General features: G+C 42.3%; 1 protein-coding gene across 1 annotated transcript in view; it reads right to left on the bottom strand.

The window, feature by feature from the left end:
* The window catches only part of PDE11A (phosphodiesterase 11A), a 441,965-nt gene that overhangs the window by 351,466 nt on the left and 76,073 nt on the right, over positions 1 to 14,426 (bottom strand). The window contains exon 2 of the mRNA XM_075608987.1: positions 2,075 to 2,233. Coding sequence (XP_075465102.1) covers positions 2,075 to 2,233 — 159 coding nt within the window. The remainder of the gene's footprint in view (positions 1 to 2,074; positions 2,234 to 14,426) is intronic.

The raw sequence follows: 14,426 nt of genomic DNA, 5'->3' as shown, positions 1-14,426 counted from the left end.
GAAGAGGGGGGGGGGAGCAGGCTCACAGGCATCAGGCCGGACACTCTGCTTGCCCTACGGGACCTCTGCTCTGCGCATGCTGAATCGCTGCCATTTTTATTTTTTATTATTTTTTTTATTTTTAAATATAAAGGGCAGGGCCGCACAGGGGCTGGAACAAATCATTTCGCGGGCCTTATGCGGCCCGCGGGCCGGACGTTTCCCACCCCATGTATATAAAAAGAAAAAACATACACATACAGTATAGTGCAAAAAGCTTTTGATGAACGTGATATAATTAAATGATATAAAATATCACTCACATTCGCCGTGAGTAATCAAGGCCTTTTGGTTATCAGGAGTGACCAATCAGGTGCAGGTTTCACCAGTGATGTCCGTCAGCATACAGTCATGCAGAGAGACAGCTCTATGAATAGAGCTTGAGAAAGGACCCCGAGTGGTTTGAAACGTTGCTCTCCCAGTTTAGGGTTCCTTCACATGGTGTGAAATAAATTCTTAATTGAAAATCTTCATTGGGATTCTCCTCCCCCTGTCTCTCTGCAGGACTGTATGCTGGCGGACATCACTGCTGAAACCTACATCTGCATTTTTGCACTATATGTGTATGTTTATTCGGATGTGACTGCGCTCCTGATCCCCTGCCTCTAAACAAATTCCCAGCAATGTTGTTGGTCTCATTGGATAGGACTATCCTGCTATATGAGAGTCATTTATGATTTCCAGCCCCTATTCTTTTCAGTTTGGGCCTCTTAAAACTTTTATAGTATAAAAAAAAACATTAGTTATAAAATATGTATATAAGACTGTATATAAGTGTGTTGTAGTGGCTTTGTATTCCTTCACACAGAACAGGCCATTGTGTTTCCTTTAAAAAAATAAAAATACAGGAAATACATCTCTATCATATGATTCTTTATGTGTCTTAAATATTTAAAGATCTACCCATTTCATAACCGCAAGTGCGGAGTGGGCCAAAACCATGATTAGAAAATGTCAGTATTCTGTTAAATTGTCCTATAGGAACACAATTGTGTTATGATTAATATGTTATCTTTATTTTTATTTGTCTTTATAGTACAGTATATACTGGCTTTAGATGTACAAACGCACATACTGTAAGGTCACTTGCATTTTCAATCAATATTCTACAGACTAGTTTTCTGAAAACATGTACTTCACTATATTATTATCCATATAGTATATAAATGTACTTATAAAATATTTTAAATAAATGTAAAATGTTTCCTCTAAATGTTTTTCTGTCTGTACAGATAATTCATGCCACTGCTGTAGCCAGACAAACAATAACCCCAATAGTGTGGGAGGTCTATAATAGAGATGGGCGAATTAGGATCGTCAGCGGATCGGCCGGTGCCTTTGGTCCGTGGATTTCAGCAGATCTATCTCAAAAAGGGCGATTCGCGTTTTGCAGATTTTTACTTATTCTTATTATTATTATTACCAATACACTCCGCAGATTCCGCAATCCGTGGACGGATTTGTAAAATCCAATCCGTGGATTTAGTCATTCGTTGGCGCATTCTTAAGAATCCGCAGGATGGATTCTACAAATCCATCCATGAGTTGTATCCAATGGCGGTTCTTGATGAATCCGCGCGGATTAAAACTGACCAAATCCGTTTGCCTATTCTACACCGTGAAACAGACTTTGGTCGGAAAATGCAAGAAAATCTGGGATATGGATTTGGGCGGATTCGCCCATGTCACGTCTATAATGCTTCACAAATGATACATTAAATTCCAATCACTTGAACTAAACTTCATACAGTATGTACTGTATGTAGAAACAATATGGGTGGTAACATAATTATGTACAGTTATTTATTATACGAAACAAAAAATTGTGTAAAAGACAAAAATGTAATACATAAATATATCTGTTCTCACATTTAAAAAAATGAGTAGAAAGGTTAAATAAACATAATCATTTTGTCCAATCACTTGGGACTAGGAGACATGTACTGTAGCATGTAATCCACCAACGTAATAGTTGCTTGTAATGCATTCAAGATTGTCAAACGTGTTCATTAAAACACTATGAAAATAGTCTTACTTTTTCATCGTCCTCAGTGAATGGAGCTCCTCCAGGAGTTTTGTTTATACCTTGTGCGACGCCAATAATCTCACCGTCACTGTTTTGTATGGGCATACACAGTAAAGACTTTGTCTTGTACCCAGTCATCTTGTCTATTTCATCACTGAATCGCCTGTCCTGCAAGAAACAGCAAAAATGAAAATGTCACATGCATGAACTGTTTGCATGTGTATTTGTGACACTGACGTTTTTGTTGGCTAGATTTGGGGAGAAAACCTTTTCATTTCATCAAGCCAAGAGAGAAGCCTGCACCGAAAGTACCTGTAAACTGAAGCAATGGGGTTAATTTACAGATAAAGACAAAGGTTACTAAATATGCTTTTATTTAGTTATGGGGCTAATTAAATGTACCCCTAATTGGCATTTATTTAAATGGCCCATATGTGGGAAGGTACGCTTCACAAAGCTAGTTAATTCTTACAAGCTAAAATCGCACTGAGTATTTAAGGATAACATTGTTTTTTTTTACTTGCATCCAGAAAATTAGCATTCTTAAAAAGAGCAACATTGGGGCAAAGCTCACAGCTGCCTTGTATGAGCAGTTTGGCTACTTTTACTATTTGGTAGGAAATTGTGTGATAAAGAGCAAAGTTCCATTAGAGGTATTGGTCCTGGGGATACCATTTAATTAGCCAATATGATTATTCTTCATTGATGTACTGCAGATGTACCCAATTAGAAGGAGGTGTCAGGAGCCTGGGGGTGTGGCCAAGGAGGGGAGCAAACATCATGGAGCAGAGAGAGGGGTGTGTGTATTTGTGCTGGTGTGTGTGTGTGTGTGTGTGTGTGTGTGTGTGTGTGTGTGTGTGTGTGTGTGTGTGTGTGTGTGTGTGTGTGTGTGTGTGTGTGTGTGTGTGTGTGTGTGTGTGTGTGTGTGTGTGTGTGTGTGTGTGTGTGTGTGTGTGTGTGTGTGTGTGTGTGTGTCTGATCTGCTTGTATTTGTTCTGTTTTTCCTGTTGTGTGTGTTTGTTTTCTGTGGCTGTCCTGTGGGGGTGAGAATAATGACAGGGAGAAGGGGTGGGTGAGAATGACATGGAGAAGGGGTTAGAATGAGAGAGGTTGAGGGTAGGGATGAGAGAGGAAGAGGGGAGGAAGGTGAGAGAGGATGAGGGGAGGGGCAGGAGAGAGGATGTGGGGAGTGGATGGTGAGAGAGAGAATGAAGGGAGAACGATGAGAGATTTTTGTTAGCTACTTTCTCATGAGTGATGTCACTGTGTGTTGCAAAATACATACCCTACTCTTCATCAGGCCGAGTGCCCTAACACTTTTCCTGATTGGTCCTTTGTAATGGATTGGTAAAGTCATGGGTTGAGAGAACACTTGACTAACATGAATTCTTCTTTTTACCATGGGCACTTCCCTGATTCCCAGAGAAACCAAAAAAGTTAAATGTTTGCTTTTTAAAGGAAGATCATTGCAATTGTTTAATTATCTTTTTTTGTTAAGTGGTTCGGTCCCCTGAACTAAATTATGGAAAAAAGATTGGTATTTTCTTTATTCCAAATAAGCATCTAATAGTTAATATTGTGGGTGCCTGTTTGTCCAACCTAGAACAGCAAAAGAGCTGGTACATACATAGGGGGCTATTTACTAATCTCCCCCGGCTGCAAAACTGGGGCAAAATCTGTGCAAAAGAATTGCACCAGATTTATCAAAATAAAAAAATTGCTTTCAATGGGATTCCTTTACTTTGATTAATATGGCTCTGTTTTTTGCACTGTTTTTTCCCTACTTTTGCATCTGGAAGACTTTAGGAAATAGACCCCATAGACCCATAGAAATCCATTCTCATGGGTGGTCCGAAAGGTGAAAACATGGGCCCTAATCCTTATGCCATTCGCAGGATTGTATGTCGTTTCTAAGAGAGAATTAGAAGATATGTCAATAGAAGATATCTGCACAGAAAAGGAGGACCTCCCCCCCTATTTAGGGTGGCTGGTGGAGAAATCCAAGGTCATAATATCACTGTTACAGCAAATGACATGATCCTAATGCCAAAATGGCAGTGGCATCAATGCCAGTAGTAGACATTTTGAATGTTATATAGTGATGACTATGTATGTAGCATTGTAGTTGGAATTTTGAAGGTAAAATAAATCCCTGCCTCGAAGAGCTTACAATCTAAAGTTGGTGCTTGAGCCACAGAGAGTTAAAGTGGCTTGCTGACGGTCAAAGAGAGGTTGACACTAGAATTTGAACCGGCTTCATCCACTTCAAAGGCATTACCACTAAACTAATCCTTCGACCCTGGAATGATTAAACCCATTCCTTTTGTAATGAAAGTGTGAAATCATAAAATAAACCCAACAATACAATTAGAACTAAGCAATGTTTATTAGGTATCCTTCTTGCAAAGAGACAGATTTCCTTTTGATGTTTTCCTAATAACAAACTACATGCCTTTTTATACTGCTCATTCTGCGCTTGATCAATTTACAGTAATAACAATGGTTCTGGAAAAAGAGCGGTGGCAGATCTATGGAAGAAAATTATGTACAAGTTCAATATTTAGCATTGTTCGTAGTGTGCTTGCTAAAAATGCTGTTACTTTGCTCAACAAATCTTCCTATCTGCTAGCAATTGGAACCTGACAACAAGACAACTAACCTCATCATCAAGAACATCAATCTTTGCTGTGGGATTGAGGTGTGATTAATTCATCTGTTGCAGCTTGTTGTGTACAAATCCTCAAGGTTTCTCCTCTGTTTCTCTTGCACGTCCCCCTTGGGAGTGCCCCATAATGATGGGGCAATGTTGTTAGAGGTAGAATCCTAGGAGCTGCCCCAACATCATTAACGTTTTCCTTGCTTCTAGGGGAAATCGAGACCCCAGCTTTCCGTGAGCTGAGATCACGATTGGAATAGAAGAGGAGACGGACCTAATTTTCCGTTCCTGATGTCAAGGGAAGATCACAGTCACGTGATCACTACACTAGTGATCACATGACCCGGAAAGTCAGTGGCTTGGGGCTCCGGAATCCTTCCGGAACCCAAAGGGCCAATGATCAGTGGTAATGTTATATGAATAGTCTTTTTAATAAATGATTACCACAATGATACGTACTGATATTTTACCCCCTGCTTATATCTTACCATATTTGTCTGCTTTATGTACTGCCGGATTTAACATTGTCAATATAAACATCCGTTGCCACTTTTTCACCTTCTGAAGTTATTATAATGATTATGTTATTGACTAAACACAGCAATTTACAATATAAATGTACAAATAATGTGATATTTATTATAACAAAAATTAAGTTAGGAAAATAGGCAAAAGAAATTCAGGCTTCTCGAGTGTCGGACTACCGGAAGGAAACCGATTGTTGGGGCCCACTATAGGAACATAGTGGACCAGACAATTCTAATACTGCTCATACATGCACTCAAATATTTACACCGATACATGCAAACACATGCATACATACACACGCTAATAGACACAAAGCAGACTGCCTCTCTTCAATTTGTAGAACAGGTGGGAACTCAGCATTTCAAGCAAGTTCTCCTAACTCCACAGGCATATCAGTGCTGAAGGCATGTTATAACATGTACACATGGCCTGCATTCACATGCGATGACAGATGTTGTCCTCATATTCTGTTATGATCAAGCCAGTTGCCCCTTGAGAGCATAGGTTGACATCTGCTGCTCCCATGCTAGAAATAGCACAGGGACCATGTGTATTGGTCATTTTGCCATCCCCAGAATGACAGAACAGCCCCTTATTTCGATTAAATTCCACTTTTTAATCATTCTGTATGTACTTTTGTTTGTGGACCTGCTAGTCCTCATAGAGATTGCTCTTTAAATGCAAATATATATACAGCTCAACCCCGTTATAACGCTATCCGTTACAATGCGAATCCCCATATAACGCAATGCAAGCGTGGCTCCCAATTTTCGTATTGATGAATACTTTAGAACACGATTATTGGTATGTTAAATACTTTATTGTACAATGCATACAATTGTACATAATTTTTAATGCGATCCACTTATAACACGATGTGATTCTTTGGACCCCAAGCACAGCGTTATAAGGGGGTTGAGCTGTACATACATTATTATGATGTAGTATGTGTGCACATATAGACATACATGTTTGATTCAGTCGTTTACTTGTTCATGGTAATTCCTTAAACATGAGGCCTAAAGGAATTACTGTTACACCTTTTTGAGTGGATCATGAGCTATAACTAATGGTCTTTAAAAGTTACCTCCATTAAACGAATTGTCTAGGTCAGATATTTCTGTCATGCCCCAAAGAAGGTGAACAAGTTGCACATGAGCTGTCTTGTAACTGAGGCTGGGATTCACCAGTAACTACTGTGTTGACTGAGTTTGCAATGTGAAGGTACTGTGGACACAGCTGTAAAACAGTTGAAACAGGGCCGATACATGTTCAAGATGACAATAAAGTTAAAAGCAAAGACTAAAAGTGTGAGGTATTGAATCGCCTGATCTGAGCTTGGTGATTTCATCTCTCGTATCCAGAATAACACATGACACATAACTTTGTTCTCAAACTATTGCCTTCACTTATGTAAAAACAATGCTAGTAAATTGCTAATTTCTTTTCAAAATACGCACTTCTTTCTACCAGCCTCATTACAGTATGTCCAACTCTAGTCATATATCTCCATCTCTCCTTCCCTCACCACTTCTCAATTCACATGAACTCCTTTCTTACCTGCGCCCTCTGACAATACACAGCTATATCCCCTGCACTAAAACACACCCCTACAAATCAGCCTCACACATTCTCTTTCTATCCATGTTTCTCCTTCATGCTTCTGGGGATATCTCTCCCTGCCTTATTTCTGTATGCTCTTGTCCTCGCCTTCCACATACAACTTCTATTCCTTCTGGTGTTAACCCCACTAACCTCATACCCATCCCCTGTCACCCTCCCTCCTCTCTCCCTTTCTCCTGTGCCCTCTGGAATGCACGCTCCCTTTCTAACATGTTCCTCTCTGTGCATGACTTCTTTTTCTCTCACTCTCTGCTTCTCTTTGATATAAAAGAGTTTGGCTCACTCAGTATGACTCTGCTCTGGAAGCTGCCCTTTCTCATGGTGGCCTTTCTGTCTCCCACACTCCACACCCTGATGGCAGGGATGGGGACGTGGGGCTCCTGCTCTCCTCTATCTGCCGCTACCAAACCCTTCCTATTCCTCCCTCTCTTGCTTTTCCCTCCTTTGAGGCTCACACTGTCCAGCTTTTCTCTCCTCTCCCTGTCCACATGGCAGTCATCTATCGCCCACCTACCTCTACTCCCCCCCCCTTCTGTCTTATTCTCTCATTAAATCCTGGCTCTCTTTCTTTCTCTCCTCAAACTCCCCTGTTCTTCTCCTTGGAGACTTCAACTGCCATAATGATGACCCCTCTCTCCCTTGGGCTTCCCGCTTTCTTTCTCTAACCTCTTCTTTTGGCCCTCAACAGTGGACTGCAGCCAGCACCCACAAGGATTTAGACCTAGACCTGTTTTTCACTAAAAACTTTTCTCTCTCCGATTTCTCCATTTCCCCTTTTCCTCTTTCAGACCATCACCTCATCTCATTTTCTCTCTCACTTCTCCCCTTCTCCACCTCCATCTACCCCTCGTCTCTGCAGAGACCTGCACTCTATTAACCTACATGCTTTTGAGTCCACTTTACGCTCCTCGCTCTCCTGTCTCAGTTCTGCTCGAGACCGTGACAACCTGGTGAGGAACTACATCTCTGCCCTATCCTCCTCTTGATCTACATGCCCCGCTTTCTCTCTGCCGTCCTCGCCCTTTGAACCCCAGATCCTGGCTAAATTCCAACACGCGCATGCTGCATTCCTGCACTAGTTCCTCGGAACGCCTCTGTAGGAAATCTCACACTCTTGCAGACTTCCTTCACTACAAATGTATGCTACTGAGAGGATTCGCCATTCCGACGGTGCTGTCCCCTTAACCCTCACCTGTCCGTCAAGTTCCAGAAGCACTCAAAGAAGGCGTCCCAGCGGGGAATTACGTGCGCGGCGCGTGGGCTCCGTCGGTCTCCGTGGTCCCCATGTCCAAGGTACACTTTCCCCCCAGCGGCATGCGCGGTACGCGTTCTCTCCAGCGGTCTGTGGTCTCCGCCCCCGCTCTGACGACGGAGGGACGCGGCACAGCAGTCGCACACGTTCCTCCCTTCCTGTCTCGGGCATGATGCGCGGGTTACGTGCGCTCTCTCTCCAGAGGTCCCTCCCCCACTCCTAATCGTCTGCATAATAGGACGCACCTGCAAGATCCAGCAGCCTATCAGTGAGGGCTCCTCCACTTCCTGGTTGCCTTCCATTGGAGGGAGGCCCTTTATATACCCTGTCAGTACTCTCCTGCATTGCTGAGCATAACTTCTGTTTATGATGCTGCACCTTACCGCATCCTGCCTTGCCTGTTCTTACCTTGTTGCCTGACCCTTCTTCGGACTTGGTACTTGTGATACTCTCCTGCACTGACCCTGGCTTTGGTATACGACAATCCTGCTCTCTCCTACACTGACCCTGGCTTTGGCTCTACGACGACTCTGCTCTCTCCAATCCTGACTCCAGCTACGTACCCCAACGATCCGCTACTCTCCGCTCCAAGACCTGGCAAGTACTACGTTTACGTTGTCTTCTATAATCCACCCGGCTTGCAATACTATCCTACACTCTAGACGCGCCCTCGCGGTTGTGGTCGGCGTTCTATATCAATCCCTACCTTAGCCCCGTGGTCGCTCCTCGTTTGTGGTGAGCTACGCGTTACAGCTATCATATTTCAACTCTGCCTTCTCTCATGCTAAACAACCCTACTTTTCTTCACTAATCAACATGCACAAGTCTAATTCACGTTGACTCTTTTCTGCCTTTGACTCCCTACTCAGACCACCCTCTGCTGCCTTTTCTTCGTCCTCCATCTCACCTCATGACTTTGCTGACTATTTCAAGGATAAGGTGGAATCCATACGTCAGGCCATCCCCTCTGTATCCTCCTCCCATCCTACACCTCTTCCTAACTCTCCTCCTGCATTCCTGGACTCTTATCCGCTGTCACAGAAGAGGATGTGTCTTGCTCCTCTTCTCCCTCTACCACCTGCCCTCTTGACCCCATTCCCTCCCATCTCTTAAAACCTCTTCTCCTACTATAACCCCTACGCTCACACACATTAACTCCTCCCTCTACTCTGGTACCTTTCCCTATTCCCTATTCCTTCAAATATGCAACAGTTATACCATTACTCAAAAACAGCAAGCTTGACCCTAACTGTCTTTCTAACTATCGACCTGTCTCCCTCTTGCCTTTTACCTCTAAACTCCTTGAACGTCTTGTATTATCTTGCTTGCTCCATTTTCTCAACACCTATTCTCTCCTAGACCCTCTACAATCTGGCATCCGCACTGCTCACTCAACTGAAACAGCCCTCACTAAAATAACTGACCTCCATGCTGCCAAATGTAGAGGTCATTACACTCTGTTCATATTACTCGACCTCTCTGCAGCATTTGATACTGTGGACCACCCTCTTCTCCTTCACATTCTCCATACTCTTGCATTCACAACAAAGCTCTATCCTGGATCTCCTCTTAGCTCTCCCATCGTACTTTCAGTGTCTCTTTTGCCAACACCTCCTCCTCCGCCTCCTCTATCAATCTCTCTGTGGGGATACCCCAGGGCTCTATCCTGGAACCCCTTCTGTTTTCTCTTAACACACTCTCTCTAGGTGACAATCACATCTCTTGGGTTCAAATATTACCTCTATGCTTATGACACACAAATTCTACCCCTGACCTTACACCTGGTGTACAGACTAAAGTTTCTGAATGTCTCTCAGCTATATCATCATGGATGGCCCTTCGCTGACTTAAACTTAACATGGCAAAAACAAAGCTCCTCATACTTCCTCCCAAACCTGGCTCTACTACACATTATTGTTGGAAGTACTGTCATTCTCCCAGTAAACCAAGCATGCTGCCTAGGGGTCACACTTGATTCCTCTCTCACATTCAAAAGGTAGCAAAAAACTGTAATTTTCTTCCTCCGCAATATTACAAAGATACGCCCTTTCCTCTGTTGCTCGACTGCAAAAACTCTGACAAAGATCCTCATTCTCTCCCGTCTCGATTACTGTAACCTCCTGCTGTCTGGCCTTCCTGCCTCTCACCTACAATCTATCCTAAATGCTCCTGCCAGAATCACTCTACTATTTCCGAAATCTGTCTCAGCGTTTACCCCTGCTGAAATCACTCTCCTGGCTTCCTATCGAATCACCTATCACACACTCAATTCTCCTCCTCACTTTTAAAGCTTTACACTCTTCTGCTCCTCCTTACATCTCAGCACTAATTTCTCTCTATACACCCTCCCGACTCTTGCGTTCTGCTCAAAGATGTCTTCTCTCTACCCCTTTTGTATCTAAAACCCTCTCCTGCTTTAAACCCTTCTCACTGACTGCCCCACACCTCTGGAATGCCCTTCCTCTCAATATCCGACTAGCACCCTCTCTATCCACATATAAGACCCAACCCGAAAAACACACCTGCTCAAGGAAGCATATGAGTAGCTCCATGGCTGCTAATTAACACCTCATTGTCACGATTGTGCTCGCCACAAACCTGGGTCGGACCGCGTGGCTGAGGTGGGGTTGTAAAAGCACCGACCTTAGACCGCGCAGGCGGATCCGGGTTGCGCAGTTCGTAGTCGTACGTAGCAGGGTCAGGACTAGAGAAGGCAGCATCGTCAGTGGACAAGCCAGGGTCAGGATCGGAGACATCAGGGTTAACATTGTTCAAGCAGGAGTTCGGCAACAGGTAGTCAGGAGTACCCCGCTTCAGCTTAGGAGTGCGGGAGTGGCCTCTGCGCGTGCGGCGACCTTGGCCCATGGTACTGGTCTCAGGAAAGGATAGGCAGACCAGAGTGAGCACACCGCCTGGCTGCACTGGTAAACCAGTGCTCCAGCGCAAGAGTCCTGAGCGGGCTGGAGAATCCTCCGCTTCAGCGCAGGAACCAGGACACGGCCTCTGCAATAGAGAATGAGCAGCAGGCCCCAGGAACCAGGGAGCTGAAGAAAACACTGGGGAAACCTCTGCTTCAGCACAGGAGACAGGAACAGACCGCTGCGTGACAATAGCAGCCGGTCTCAGGAAACAAGAATAACAAGCCAGGGGCTTGTGGCAGAACAGTTGGTGACATCCAGGAAGGACTATGCTCGGCAGGGAGCATTGTGGGAAGGCAGTACTTAAAGGTCAGTGAACCAATAGCAGAAGGGGCGTGTGACAGTATTGCTTTAGTGAGTAAATCCAGGCTGCAGTAAATATCAGGGGAAGTGTTCCAGGACTGCACCTGTCTGTAAGGCAAGGCAAACAGTAAACTGAGAAGTGGATTCCTTACACTCATACATTAACCTTGGCCCGTTGCGGATGCACTTACGAGAACGCTCTCCTACTGTCTCTGTACGTTCTTCCTACCAACAAATTAGATTGTAAGCTCTTCAGAGCAGGGACTCCTTTTCCTAAATGTTACTTTTATGTCTGAAGCACTTCTCCCCTTTATATGTTATTTATATTATTTGTTATTTATATGATTGTCACGTATATTACGGCTGTAAAGCGCTATGTACATTAATGGCGCTATATAAATAAAGACATACAATACAATTGCTTTGCGCCATTTAGTAAGTCTGGGTGCCTGTCTTTATTCTCTTTCCCTGTAGCCTTTATTACAATATCAGCCTAAGTTTGTGGATCATACTTTTGCATACACAAATAACATTGTGGTCAATATTAAATCCCCTATAAAAGTGGTTTTCAACCTGTGTTCCTTGAGGCTCTGAGAAGCTATCAAGGATTCATTGAGGCCACATTTTAAAATTGCTGACACTTTATTCTTTAAGAATCAATTATATTTAATTTTTTTATTTAATTTAACAACTCAAAAAGGTTTATAAATATTCAACTATATTAGAAATTATATATAATACAGAAATCTGTAAATTCATTTGTAAAATATAATAAGCCCTATAGGTTTGGTATTTTTGGTATAAGCTTTGGTATTTTTACATGCATACTGTAAGATAAAGTAGTTGGGGTACCACAAAGTCCCAATACATCTTTAACGGGTTCCATAGAGTCAACCAACAGCTGTGAAGGGTTCCATGGGACGGAAAAGGTAGTACACCCCTGCCCTATAGGAATAATCGAAATGGATGTGAGAGTAAAGGGCATTTCCACTTTAAACTGATGAGAGGTGGTTATTAATGCAGATGTCTACCCAGGGTCCAGAGATATGTATTTTTGGTGTCAGTTATAATTTATCTTCCTGTGTTATTGCGGAAGACTAAAAACCAGATTTACTAAAAGCCCCTTTATTGGAATAGATTTGCATAATGTTCTCGGACCATGTGTGCTGTTATTGCTTCCCAAACCCGAGGCTCAAATCACTTGGGAAGTATGAATGCAAAGTTATGTATTACAAATGATTTATACAGAGATATATTTATATTGCTCTTTGCGCCAACATTATTACCAATTAATACTTTAAGGATTAGAAGAGAAAACACTTGAAATGGATAAGTAGGTATCTGGGGACACATGCAGCAATCAGTATAATTTTTGTTAAAAACCTCCTAAACAAAACAAGGCTAACAAAGCGTACAATCTTCTTAAAAAATGATTAGTCAATAAAAAATAAACAGCATGCAGTTCTATAATATGTAAACAATATTGGATAGTTAAGTAATCATACAATAACATAAGAAAATAGGATTTACAATATTATTTTGCATGTTGAAACCACATAGCTTAAAAGGGCAAATACAGTTAATTAGAGTTAAAAAGGCACAATACTAGCTCAATAACAAGGAATTATTTGCCCCGTAGCTACACAAATAAACCACATTTTAATAGCAGAAGTATCACATTATTCTGCACATTTAAAAGAAAAGACTAGAAAAATATTTTCTTAATTATATGCATTTCTGAAAAATAAGAACAATACCTTAAGACATTTACCAATGCAGAAGAAAGTAAAACTTTTTCACCATATTTCCAAGATTAGCTACAAGGCTATTTGGCCATGATGATTAAACCGTCTTTTACATGCAAATATTAAGAAAATTACGCTGAGTCCCACATTATCTGTGTATTTGCTTAAGTATTTGTTTGTTGTGTCTTTTCACAGTAATGACGGAGAACTCACATGAAAAAGTCATTTACTGATATAATTCACTTTACATGCAGTTACTGAGGTGTACATTGTTGCACACCAAATGTAGAATAAAAGGTATAATAAATTATTTTACCTGTGGTTATTTAGACTTATAATATTTCTATATCACTGTCTAAAAGGGCTCCAAATTGAAAGCCTGTATCTGGCTGAGCATTCCAGCAGGAAGCTGGTTAATTGCAACTAAAGACAATTAGCCGGTCTCCACCTGGCTCATCAGTCAGGTAGAAAAGCCTCCTGTGTAAACTGCAGGGGATCTCTCTAGCACATGGGAGGTGGGTGCTGTCAGAGAGGGATCCCAGGGAGCCAGACCCTCTTCTCCAAGACGCAGCGGACCCCGGAAGCCACCAGAGGGTGCACCCCATGGACACCAACCCAGACCTGGACTGAGGAAAAGAGCCCCTGATTACAGCTACTGTACCTCTTTGGACTTTGGGTCAGAGGTTGGTAAGAGTTCTATCTTCCCAGCCCTGCAGATAGGGCCTGGGAAGTGTGAGTTATCTCTTACAACGGATAGGCTGTTTTATTTGTTTATTTGCATGCTGCCTTAAAGCTGTATTGTTTGAAGCTACGGGCTGAATCAAAGCCATGGTTTAATTTCCCCAATATATGTCTCCCTGGTTATACCTCTGCACTAGTCTCCTGCAATCACTTATACATATAGAAACATATTCATTAGGATACACAATTACAAAAATCCAAGCTTCAGAACTCATTGTCAGAACCCTAATTTTGGGATCTTCCACCACGAACGTGTTCAAATTAGACTATGTTTTACTAAAGACATTACACAGAAACTTACTTTTATACTATACTGTTTCTTATGAAAATCCATTGGAAGTTCTGTTACAACAAACTGCCATTGCAATTGTCCCATGGGGGGAGAAACCCACTCAGCCTTCGTATACAATAGGTGGTGGGTGCACTAGGTAAATGACACACAAATACAGATAATCCAAACCTTACACCTTAGAGGACGGGAAAAGGCAAAGAAGAGAAGCCCCTTTAACATGCACGCGCTTGCCACAAAAGTGAACCAATTTATACTGTAATGGACTGTGTAAACACAGAAACAAATATTAAAAATAGTAAAATT

The sequence above is a fragment of the Ascaphus truei genome, chromosome 7 (genome assembly GCF_040206685.1).
Source record: "Ascaphus truei isolate aAscTru1 chromosome 7, aAscTru1.hap1, whole genome shotgun sequence".
NCBI lineage: Eukaryota > Metazoa > Chordata > Amphibia > Anura > Ascaphidae > Ascaphus > Ascaphus truei.
This window is presented reverse-complemented; position numbering and strand designations above follow the sequence as displayed.